Source organism: Eurosta solidaginis, chromosome 2 (assembly GCF_040869045.1).
Source record: "Eurosta solidaginis isolate ZX-2024a chromosome 2, ASM4086904v1, whole genome shotgun sequence".
Lineage (NCBI taxonomy): Eukaryota > Metazoa > Arthropoda > Insecta > Diptera > Tephritidae > Eurosta > Eurosta solidaginis.
In genome coordinates, this window is record NC_090320.1 from 189,776,602 (window position 1) to 189,789,327 (window position 12,726).

The 12,726-nt window shown below is 40.6% G+C and overlaps 1 protein-coding gene across 1 annotated transcript; it reads right to left on the minus strand.

Annotated features, from left to right (window-relative positions):
• Positions 1-1,238: 1,238 nt before the first annotated feature.
• On the minus strand, positions 1,239-10,317 carry LOC137242496 (serine/threonine-protein kinase RIO3). The gene is made up of 3 exons (XM_067769783.1): positions 9,465-10,317; positions 1,900-2,664; positions 1,239-1,816 (listed from the first exon to the last, which is right to left on the minus strand). The coding sequence occupies exons 1-3, from the start codon at positions 10,182-10,184 to the stop codon at positions 1,475-1,477; spliced, it is 1,827 nt and encodes a 608-aa protein (XP_067625884.1). The 5' UTR covers positions 10,185-10,317; the 3' UTR covers positions 1,239-1,474.
• Positions 10,318-12,726: the final 2,409 nt, after the last annotated feature.

Here is a 12,726-nt window from a genome sequence, read left to right on the forward strand (position 1 = left end):
ACTGCTATATGTGCCCGGTGAAATGGAATCAAACATTATTAGGCTAATGCATGAAAAAATAGGACACCAGTCAGTTGACAAGACTGTCCAAAAACTAAGTCTGTATTATTGGTTTCCAAAAATGGCAACGAAAGTGGACAAATTTATCAGAAATTGCCTGAAATGCTTGATGTACGCTACACCTCCACGCATTAGAGAAAGGAATTTTCATGCTATTCCTAAGACTCCATTGCCGTTCGATACTCTTCATATCGATCATTTTGGTCCTCTGTCGTCTCTTAACGCAAAGCGTAAACATATTCTAGTAGTAGTCGACTCATTCACCAAGTTTGTGAAACTTTACCCAACCAATCCTACCAGTACCCGTGAAGTTACCTCTGCTCTAGAAAAATATTTCAATTATTACAGCCGCCCGATACGAATTATAAATGATAGAGGACCATGTTTTACATCTATGCAGCTTAGCAGTTTCCTCTCTAAGCGAAATATTGACCACGTTAAAGTGGCGGTCGCCTCCCCTCAAGCGAACGGGCAAGTCGAGCGTGTGAATAGGGTCCTAAAGGCGATGTTAGGAAAACTGACTGACCCGATAAACCATGCTGACTGGTGCTTGAAGTGGAGTATGCCATGAACAACTCTGTTCATAGCACTTGCCGGGACAGCCCCAGTAGACTTTTGTTTGGCATAGAACAACGTGGAGCAATTGCTGACGAGTTCACAGAATACTTTCAGCAGACGACGAACTCTGATGTAGGGCGAGATTTGGTATTCATACGCCATAGTGCCTCTGACGCTATCAAAGCTAGAGAATAGTATACCAAGCGTTTAGCCATCGACAGTGGGAAACTGGAGAGATATGAGGTTGGAGATTATGTCGTAATTAGAAATGTAGACAATACTCCTGGAGTTAACAAAAAGTTCATTCCCCAATACAAGGGACCATATTTAGTGCAGTGTTGGGAAATGAGCGGTACGTCTTTCGTAATATTAACAACTGCCAATTAACCCAACTTCCCTATGATGGGGTAATTGAGGCCCACCGTATTCGAAGGTGGTTGGTTAGAGGTTTTATATAATATTATATATATGATCGAGGTAGATCTATTGTCAGATTGGCCAAGCTGTAAACGTAAGGTTAAGTCTGTGTAAATTAGTTTAAGTCAAATTTATAGCAGCTCTGTAAATCGAAACAATTAATGAAAATTATGGCAACACTAGAGAATAAAAAGATGAGGTACTTCCGGTTGGACGTTGAAAACGACAACACGTAGTTTTATTAAATCAACCAGATCTGGAAACACCCACCCAAATAAATTAACAATATTACTTCATTATAACATAAACATAAAATAAAAAAATATTGAACTATCGGTTTTTCCCGATATATCATAACAAAATTATTTTATTATTTCTTTTAAAGAAATGTCAAATTCGCCTATCTTTGATTTGGCCTTGTAATCCTTTAACTTTACCCTTATGTTGGTGTATCATTGAAGGATTTAATTTTTAGAACTTTCAATGCACAAGCAGCTTCATCAATTATTGGTATTTCTGAAGCATTGTCTGATTGTGTGGGATTTTGTTTCAATCGTTCACATTGAGACTTCTCCCATGCTAAATCGAATGGATACTCAAAAGGTTTCAGTTCATCTGGACATTGATCTTGATTAGGTGCGGTTGCTTCCGCAATTGAGGAGCCATGCGCATGAATACGCTCAAGCATTGCAGCATTATATGTCTTTGCATTCAAGGATGTTACAAATTCAAATAGCTCTTCTTTCGTAAAAATCTTTGGCAATCCACGTTTTTTGAAGAACTGAAATTTAATATAAAATGGTTATGTATTAATGAATTTTTTTCACAAACCTTGACAGTACAATAAATAAAAATTTAACTTACAGTTATTATATTACCACAATCACGCATTAGAAATTCCAATGCACTTGGATGTTCACGATCAACAGATTGTGCTACATCAATGAACCAACATTTTTCGTTGTGCCATAATATATTATATTCACTTAAATCGGCGTGTACTAATTTAGCATCATTATATAGTTTGTGCACTGCTGCAACAATTTCTTCATAGGCAATAGATAACTCCGATAGACTTAAACGTGCATCTTTAAGCTTAGGCGCAGCGTTGTGATTATCACCAATGAACGACATTACCAAAATATGCTTTTTCAAAATGACAACATCGGGACAATTTATACCAACACTTTGCATTCTCATTATATTGTGCATTTCCTTCTCTGCCCACATGTGTATTACAACCCGACTATTTTGCTTGCTGAATCGATCCTTGAATCGATAATCATCTTTTATGTAACGGTCCCGCTGTTTAAATTCGTTCAATGTAGTTTTAAATATTTTTATCGCACATTCTTTTGGAAGCAATTGCGGTGAACATAATGTTCCATTATAGCCATTGGCATTTCCTACGTAGGCAGGATCAGAGTTGGCATGTAAGATCAATGCTTCTTTGCCGGTCGATATAATACCATTGATTTGTTCAAGAATTTGGTTACTTATTAATTTGAAAAGCAACATGCGCGTGGGTGCATCTATACCCATCTCAACTGTAGCCATGTTGACTTTTCGATCATCCATTTTATTTTTCTTGCTTCCTTTGCGGGAGTATGTTTTCAATTGATTAAATGCCTGGAAATTATTTCAAATTTATATTTCATAAGATTGATGACATTATTATTTGTAGAAGCTATATTAACCCAGATATGCCGAGCGTACTACATGTAGTACACCTGGTATTTTCAAGATATTTCGTAAACAGTAATTTAAACTAAGTAACCAACCTGTCGCTGTGCTACTGTACAAAACAGGCATCATAGTTGGATTTGAAAAATTTTCTGTTGCAATTCCTTGATTGCCTTTTTTAATATCAAAAATGCGATTTTTGCGAAATTTTCAAAAGTGTGAAAATGTCGCTTAATCGGTACGAAAAAAATATTTAAGCCCATTTTTTTTGTTCTGTTTTTTGTATATTTTTATTAAAAATTGTTGTAGAAATTGAGGCACACTAGTAGTGGAAGTGTAAAAACCAATTACATGTGATTTTTGTTGATTTATTTGCTGGCGTACTACATATAGTACGCTCGGCACTAGAGTACAAAAAAATTAAAAAAAAACGACCCATTTTTTTCAGTTTTTAACTTTAAATGAAATAATAAGTACTCTAGAAAAATAAAAACGAGTTTTCTTATATAACCAAAAATTACTACTTTTCCTTGGGATTCAAGGGGTTGTGTAGCGCAATATATAGCTTCTCCAACCCAATTGTCAACCTCACCTTCGAGCGGCGAATCCCGTTTCACTGACGAGGCTCTGGCGACCCCAAGCTCCTCATGGAACTTGGGGGTGGGGAGGGAGTGATGGCCTGAAGGTTCAATGTGGCCATATAAATCGTTCCCGAGATGGTCGGGTCAGCACCTTAATGGTGATGTGTTACCGGAGCGTATCGGATCTGTATCCGACAAAGGACCATCACATCGATAACACTCCCCAAAGCCTTCGGGGAGTAACCTAATCGCTACAACAACAACAACAACTACTTTTCCTTGTGTATGTGCTGAGCGTACTACATGTAGTACACCCTACAAAATCGTTTGAAAAATATTTTTTTTTTAATTTATCTTAATTTTTGTAATATTTTATGTTAAATATGTTAAAAGAACGGTACTAAAAAAAAAACTTGTGGAAACTGCTTCACCGGAGGTCCGTCGGCATATCTGGGTAAAAACTTGAACAAGGCAACATAAAAAATTTAGAAACAATTTGTTTCAATAAAGTCTGGTTTGGAAAACACTGTTGTGTATTTCTCTTCTAATAAATATAAGTAGAGGGATTCTCCCAGATACCAACACCAAATTTTTCATCTTTCGCAGGCTTCCAGTTTTTGCACAAAAATATGCAGCCAATGTACTGCCGTTTGGCATAGAGTACACAGGTCCCGTCCCACTAATTTGCAGGAAGAATCAAAAAGAGCACAACGGAATTGAAACACAAGCTCGGCCTTTGTCTCCTCGGAGGCAAGGTTTATTATTTTATTTATTTTTCCGTTCATAGGGCAGACTAAGTTCAGAAAGTTGCAATTGAAATTCAGTTGGCAACCCTGGTGTGTGAAAGCTAAAGTAATTTGTGCTCCTCTTAAAATTTTCAAATTCATTGTTTATTGTGAGTCTTAATTCTTACAACCTGTGTCTAAACATTAATAAACGTAACATTTGTCTGTGGAAAGTAAGATCCTCTGTCCAGGTGATCTCCAATTCAACATTACTAACTTGGCAGTATATTGCGATTGGTGCTCCTGCTTTGTTGTTGTTAGTCAACTTGTTTTTCTTTGACACCTTCATCAACTGTGTATCTTCCCGCCAAAAGTTTTATAGTCACTGAAGTTTGTGCTTCAAGCTTTATTTTGTGGTTTGCGTCTATGCTAAACTTGAAGCCTGCGTCATAATAATCTAAGCTGCGTTAGAGCTGCCACCCAGTTTCTTGGAGCAATATTTTTTGGCCCGTTTTTTTTTCGAACACCATGGGTCAAGTCAATGGTAAACGTCGTGGTGACGACCTTAATAACGAGGTTGATAGCGCCAAAAAGGTGCAACGGATCAGCGGCTTCTCTCCTAGTTTAATGCAAAGCATGGATCAGCGATTTGCTAAGTTCAACGATCTGATTGCTAAGCAAATTTTGGACTCGGAAAAAAGGCTCATCGAATTCGTATGCAAAAAACTAGAAGACAAATTTGTGGTGCTGAAGAAAGAGGTCAGTGAGCTTAATGCAAGAGTTACTCAGCTGGAGAGTGTGTTCGAGCGCGTTGGTTATCTCGAAGAGGAAGTAAAAAAAACTCAAAAACAATGCGTCAAAGCAAGAGAGCCATATTGCCGCAAGTGAAGTCCGTGTACACGGAATTCCCTTTAAGGAAGGAGAAAACTTAGCAAGTGTCTTTCATCACCTCTGTTCCACTCTTAGATTGCAACCAATACCTATAATGAGCATTTTTCGGCTACGGAAAATAGACAACAGCGTGACAGATCCGGCCGTAATAATCAAATTTCAGTCGCCGACAGACAGAAACAAATTGCTAAAAAGTATAGGCACCTCTAGGCGCCAAAACAATCCAAACATCAAAGGTATGCAATTAGTTCATGTGGGCATAAATTCAAATGCTCCGATTTATGTAAATGCTTCGCTGTCTAGGCAAAACTATGCGATCTTCAAGGCAGCGATCCGTCTAAAGAAGAAAAGGAAGGTGGTGGCGGTTTTTTCTAAGAAGGGTCTGGTACATATCAGACGAACAGCCAACGCCAGCCCTGAAGCAATACATAGCTTGGATTTTCTAGAGCGTCTTGAGAATACCGGCGAAGAAAGCGCGAGTTCCTTTCGAGTTGATGATGCGCCAACGAATAATGATCAATAAATTAATTTCTATGTATGGTATATTACTTAAGTTCTTGAGAGTGTTCGTTTCTGTCTTTATCTCTCCCTATCATACTTGTAAACAATCACTTATGTTGTCTTTATTGTTACGCATCGCAGAGCATTCTTTATATCCCATATATAGTGATGGTCCTAGACTACAGGTTGTCTAGTTCCAAAGACTGCTTACATACACTGTTGCGCGTATTCAACAAACGTACTAAAGGGCTCAAAGTCATCCATCTTAATGCGCAAAGCCTATATAAAAAGCTGGATGAATTGAGATTCATATCTGAGGGTTCTGATATAGATGTTATATGTATTTCTGAAACCTGGTTTTCTTCATGTCACAAAAATGATTTGGTGCAACTAAATGGATATCAACTGTTCAGGGCTGATAGACGTGGTCATGGTGGTGGTGTTGCTATATATGTTAAAAGTAGTTTATCCTGTAAACTTTGCTGCAGTGCTAGTCCAAGTGATCTTGTCGAATATGTGTTCGTAGACGTGTTCTCTGTAAATAATGAAAGGCTTCTTATCGGCTGTGCATACAGACCTAATCGTGGAGTTGACTTCTCTGGCTTTATTGAATTTCTCGAGCCTCTACTTATAAGCTATGATAATATAATCATCGCTGGGGATTTCAACTCCAACCTTCTCGTCGACTCAACTCTAAAGCTAAGTATGGAGTCTCTTGGACTTTTTCCCACCAATTTAACTTCACCTACACACTTTACTGACTCAAATTCTTCTTTGCTGGATTTATTTTTTGTGAATGATCCCCTGAAATTGCTCCACTACGATCAATTGTCGGCATCTTGCTTTTCAAAACACGATCTAATATTTCTTAGTTACAACTTCCAAACGTCACACATACAATGTTCCTTTACATATCGTGATTTTAGAAGCATAGATTACAGTTCCCTTAATGCAGCGGTGGAGTCGGTTGAGTGGAGCTTGATTCGTACACTGACATCGGTCGATGATCAGGCATCATTCCTACAGAACCATATCATTAGGCTTTTCGACAACTATGTGCCAGTGAAACTCAAAGCTGCTACACACAATAATACCCCTTGGTTTAGTGCCAATCTAAAACACTTAATTCACCAGCGTAACCTTGCTTACTCACGATGGAAAAGATACAAAACCCTGGAGGCTCACTACTGCTTCAAAACAGCTAGGATCGCTGCAAACAAAGCCATTAGGTCAGCTAAGCAGAAATTTTATAATAACAAGTTTAGTGCTGCTTTGAGTTCGAAGGAAACCTGGAAGTCGATTAAACATATTGGTATCGGAAAATCCAAATGTGATATTTCTGTCCTCCCTGATGTAGACATTAATGAGATAAATATAAATTTTGTAAATCTGCCAATCTCAACTGACAATATATGTGCTGATAATCATTGTATTCGCGCTAATGTTGATTTTGGTCCTCTTGAGTTTGCTAGTGTCGATGAGTGTGATGTCGTTCAAGCCATTCTTTCAGTAAAGTCTAATGATATGGGGTTCGATGGTATATGTCCGAAATTTTTAAAAATAATTCTTCCTAAAATCCTTCCTCACTTAACCTACTTGGTTAACTCTGTGCTGACGTCCTGTGTATTTCCCAAATGTTGGAAAGTTGCTAAGGTAATCCCAATCCCCAAGCAAAACAAGGAGTATAGGCCTATAGCTATTCTGCCTTTCCTTTCCAAGGTCGTCGAACGAATTTTGCACTGCCAGATAAATACTTATGTGCAGAATAATAACCTTCTCACAGATTCCCAGTCTGGATTCAGGTCAAATCGTAGCTGTAAAACGGCGCTCCTATCGGTGATAGAGGATATTCGAGAACAAGTTGACAAAAATTTTACTGCTTTCCTGACTCTTCTCGACCATTCAAAAGCGTTTGACTCGGTCGACCACACCGTTCTCTGCAAGAAGCTGGACAACCTATTTAATTTCTCCAACTGTGCAACAGCCCTAATCAGATCGTATTTGGCCGACCGAACTCAGGCAGTAAGTGTTGGTAGCAGAAAGTCTGACTTCGTCAGTGTTTTAAGAGGAGTCCCACAAGGCTCAATCCTTGGTCCCCTGTTATTTGTTTTGTATATAAACGATTTGCCTGGTGTTCTCAAGTATTGTAATATTCACATTTATGCTGACGACGTACAATTGTATATGTGCTGTCCTAGTGATCGTACCAGTTCATGTATTAATAACTTAAATTACGATTTGTGTCAAATTGGTACGTGGGCTTCTATGAACGGCTTATGTCTTAACCCTAAGAAGTCGAAATGTATAGTCATTCATAGAAGGTCACTAGATAAAAGTGGAATGGAAAATTTAATTTTAGACAACACTATTATAGAATACGTTGACACGGCAAAAAATCTAGGTATAGTTTTTAACAAAACCCTGACATGGAAAGATCACATCTTCCGCACAGTGGGAAAAGTGTATGGGATGCTTCGTACACTCTGGCTTACACAATATTTTACTCCGTTACATATTCGTCTACTAATAGCAAAAGCGCACTTAATACCTACGCTCCTTTATGGTTGTGAGGTTTACTCCAATTGTGACTATGTATGTAAGAGGAAACTTAATGTTGTGTATAACAACATTGCTAGATACGTCTATGGGTTGACAAGACTTGACCACGTCTCTCAACATGCTTACAGGTTGCTAAACATTTCTTTCGATAACCTTATTAAACTTAAAACGCTCACTACGCTACATAAATTAATATATATGAAGGAACCTGACTATCTGTATCGGAGGCTAAATTTTCTCCAGTCGTCTAGATCTGTTCTCCTTACCCACTTCAGACATCGTATGCTAATATCTGATCGCCAGTTCTTCATTAATTCCATACGTCTTTGGAACTCGCTCCCTTCTAGACTTAGGCTTATAAGCAATGCTCTGCTCTTCAATAAAGAATTAACAAGTTTCTATAATAACCTAGACAATTAAAATACTGATTCCTTCTAAGCAAATGTACTCTATCATTCCTTTATTTATCTATATCACAGATAGCGATAAGGTGACTCCCCGAAGTCTTTGGGGATTGTTATCGATGTGATGGTCCTTTGCCGGATACAGATCCGGTACGCTCCGGAACACAGCACCATTAAGGTGCTAACCCGACCATCTCGGGCACGATTTATATGGCCACATTAAACCTTCAGGCCATCCCTCCCTCCCCACCCGCAATTTCCATGAGGAGCTTGGGGTCGCCAGAGCCTCGTCTGTTAGTGAAACAGGATTCGCGGCGTATAGGTGAGGTTGACAATTGGGTTTGGAGAATCTATATATTGCGCTGGTAACCTGAAGGTTTGTGCTACACAGCCTCTTGAATCTGGTATTTTTGACGCCTCTTACGACAGGCATACCTACCGCGGGTATATTCTGACACCCTAACCCGCTAGAGTATTTTTTGTCCTAGTAACCATCGCCGTTTGTAAACTTTGCAATTTTTCTCTAGTATCAATAACAAAAACCATTGTATAAAGCAATATGAGCATGTCTCGCTACCCCAGCGGGTTAGGGGATCAGAATATACCCGCGGTAGGTATGCCTGTCGTAAGAGGCGACTAAAATACCAGATTCAAGGGGCTGTGCAGCGCAACCTTTCAGGTTGCCAGCGCAATATATAGCTTCTCCAAACCCAATTGTCAACCTCACCTATCCGCGGCGAATCCTGTTTCACTAACAGACGAGGCTCTGGCGACCCCAAGCTCCTCATGGAACTTGAGGGTAGGGAGGGAGGGAATAGCCTGAAGGTTTAATGTGACCACATAAATCGTTCCCGAGTGGGCGGGCTAGCACCTTAATGGTGCTATGGTACCGGAGCGTACCGGATTTGTATCCGGCAAAGAACCATCACATCGATAACACTCCCCAAAGCCTTCGGGGAGGAACCTTATCGCTACAACAACAACAGCAAGTCTCGCTAACTACATATGATAAATGGGTTTATTGTTTACTATAACTGCATTATTTAGTTATTATTTGCAAATTTGCTTCATGATTAATCAATTACCTTATTAGAAAGTTTCATATCAAATCCGGCTCCATCTCCAGTAGGAAACTCTGGGGGGAATGACATAACTCGACAAGCATTACGAACACCACATAATTGGGGATCGTGCTTGGTTATCATTTCACCTTCCTTATCAATTTTAAAACCGCACTTTGGTATAGCGTCCAATATTTTTTCGTTGGCTTCAAAACGATCCCAATCACCTTGGCGATGCTCTCCATCATCCTCAATAAAGTCATCCGAGTCATGTAAAAATTCCAGGTCCCCATGACGACGATATTTATCTAATGTTACAGTAACTTTACTATCCTTGTTCTTATGTTGCTCAATACGACGTAATTCCTCATTATATTCGTGATCGAATTGTGACTGCAACATTTGAGCTATTACAGCATCTGAATCACAATCGAAAATAGTTTCTTCGCCTGCAATGTTTGCATCTAGATTTTTTCCAAACAAACCGTCAACTTCTTCAGTTGTTCTATTCGAGCATGATGGGTTTTCCTCTTTTTTCTTTCTATCAGCATCTACCTCCGTAGAGTACAATCTGTTAGATGGTAATAATTTACCTAATTCATTGCTAGACGAATATCGCTTTTGTTCGCGATCTTGAACCTGATGTGCATATTCTTCGGCCATGATCTCGGCGAAACTTATGGTTTCTAATGGAGTCGTGTCACTTGTACACCAGGGATTTGTATTGTCATTTTTTGAACCCATTGGCTAAATGATAGTACTCTTCAATTCAACGTACACCTACGTAAAGCTAATGTCGTTTACTAACGAAACTAACCTAATAATAATATTAAATGTTCTATTCGAAACTATTGCTATATTGTGAAATCATACAGAGATGTTACTAGAGAATTCCTATCGATAAGTTTGCTTCGATTTCGTGGCTATTGTAACGAATATCAGCTATTTTGTCAGATCACTATGCCGCTAGTAAATTGTCAATTGCCTCTTTCGCCTGTTGTTGTTGTTGTAGCAATGCTCGCCCCTCCTAATAGCCGCGATCGATCACAAATTGTCATCAATATCCTCTAACGCGAGTCCAAGGAAACTTGCCGTTCAACAGGGGCGGACCATAAGGAAAGGGGTTTTAGAGGCGTTGGTTCCACATTACAATTGAAGAGATGGTTGGTGTCATGTGGGGACACGTTGCAAGCGGGGTATACATTTTGTATGTCGGGGTTGATTCTGGATAGGTAAGAGTTTAACCTGTTACAGTATCCAGAACGAAGTTGAGCAAGAGTGACCCGCGTTTCCCTGGGGAGTATGCGTTCCTCTTCCGCAAGTTTTGGATAATTTCACCAAGTTCACCAAGGACCTGCTTGTGTTTTTTCACTCCATACGGCTGGGTTCTCAGGTGCCGTATTTCCTCAAAATGCTTACGAAGATGACTCCTTAAGCCCCTAGGTGGTACTGATTCATCAATCAGTTGTCTGTTGGAATGCCCAGGTTTCTGGGTATTCAACAGGAACTGTTTGGTCAGCATCTCATTTCTCTCCCTGATGGGGAGTATTCTCGCCTCATTATGCAGATGGTGTTCTGGGGACATAAGAAGACAGCCCGTGGCGATTCTGAGAGCAGTATTTTGGCAGGCCTGTAGTTTCTTCCAGTGGGTGATTTTTAGGCTTGGCGACCATATGGGTGACGCGTAGCACGTAATCGGCTGGCTAATTGCTTTGTATGTAGTCATGAGCGTTTCTTTATCTTCTCCCCAAGTACTGCCAGCGAGGGATTTGAGGATTTTGTTACGGCTCTGAATTCTCGGAACAATTGCGGCTGCGTGCTCACCAATATGTAGATCCTGATTAACCATCACACCCAAGATTTTGGGGTGTAGGACAGTCGGTAGCGTAGTGCCATCGACGTGGATGTTCAAAATGGTCGACATTTGGGACGTCCATGTTGTAAATAAGATCGTGGAAGATTTAGTCGGTGATAATGCCAGGTTTCGCGAGGCGAAAAAACTTGAGAGATCAGGGAGGTAGCCGTTTGTTTTATTGCATAGCGCATCGATCTTTGGGCCTGGGCCTGTGGCCATTATTGTGCAGTCATCGGCGTAGGAAACGATTGTGGCTCCTTCCGGCGGTGAAGGTAGCTTAGATATGTAGAAATTAAACAAAAGTGGGGATAGGACACCACCCTGTGGCACCCCTTGTTTAATTCTCCTTGGTTTTGATGCTTCGTTTCTAAATTGCACCGATGCCTGCCGACCACCCAGATAATTTGCGGTCCACCTTTTAAGACTTGGGGGAAGGGTAGACCCTTCCAGGTAATGCAGTAACGAGCCATGGTTGACCGTATCGAAAGCTTTTGATAGGTCTAGCGCTACAAGTACTGTTCTATGGTGGGGGTATTGATTTAAACCGCAATTTATCTGGGTGCTAATGGCATTTAGCGCGGTGGTAGTGCTATGGACTTTTCTGAAGCCATGCTGATGAGGGGCTAGCTGCAAATTTGCTTGGAAGTAAGGGAGAAAAATGGCTTCAAGCGTCTTTGCCACTGGCGATAGGAGAGATATCGGACGATACGACTCACCTATGTTAGCTGGTTTCCCAGGCTTTAGTAGCGGGACCATCTTGGCCATTTTCCATTTCTCAAGTATGACAAAGGTGGAAAGAGACAGATTGAAGACATGCGCTAAATATTTGAAACCCTCTTTCCCTAGGCTTTTAAGCATCGGCATGGCTATGCCGTCTGGGCCCACTGCTTTGGATGGTTTAGCACGACCATTGGCGTCCTCAACCTCTTTAGCGGTGATGGTGATGGGTGACGCGCTGAATTTGTGTTTATGTGCGTGTCTATTGGCTCTCCGTCTATCTTTGTCGACCGTAGGATGCATTATATATTGTCGGCAGAAAGCGCTCGCACATTTTTTCGCGTCCGACAGCACTTTGTCGCCAAAGGCGATGGAAACTTTGTCTTTGTGCTTAGTCGGATTCGATAGGGACTTTACGGTGGACCAAAGTTTACCCACACCGGTAGAGAGGTTACAACCTCTTAGGTGCTCCTCCCATTTCGCCCGCTTGTGTTCATCCTCAAGCAATCTGATGCGTTGGTTTATATCCCTTATTTGGGGGTCGCCTGGATCAAGCTGTCTTATAAGGTCACGTTCTCTCGCTAAGTTTGCGGCCCCCGCCGGGAAGTGGGGCCGGATTTCGGGAATTCTCCCGGCGGGAATGAAATGTGCCGAGGCGGATTTAATGACCTTACGGAAGGCACGCTCCCCTTGGCGGGCATCAGTCGAGATAGG

Coding starts and splice junctions, on each gene's coding strand:
- LOC137242496 (XM_067769783.1), bottom strand. CDS start 10,184: ATGGGTTCAAAAAATGACAATACAAATCCCTGGTGTACAAGTGACACG. Junction 2,665..9,464: donor ATATGAAACTTTCTAATAAG/GTAATTGATTAA, acceptor AATAATTTCCAG/GCATTTAATCAATTGAAAAC. Junction 1,817..1,899: donor ATTGTGGTAATATAATAACT/GTAAGTTAAATT, acceptor ATTAAATTTCAG/TTCTTCAAAAAACGTGGATT.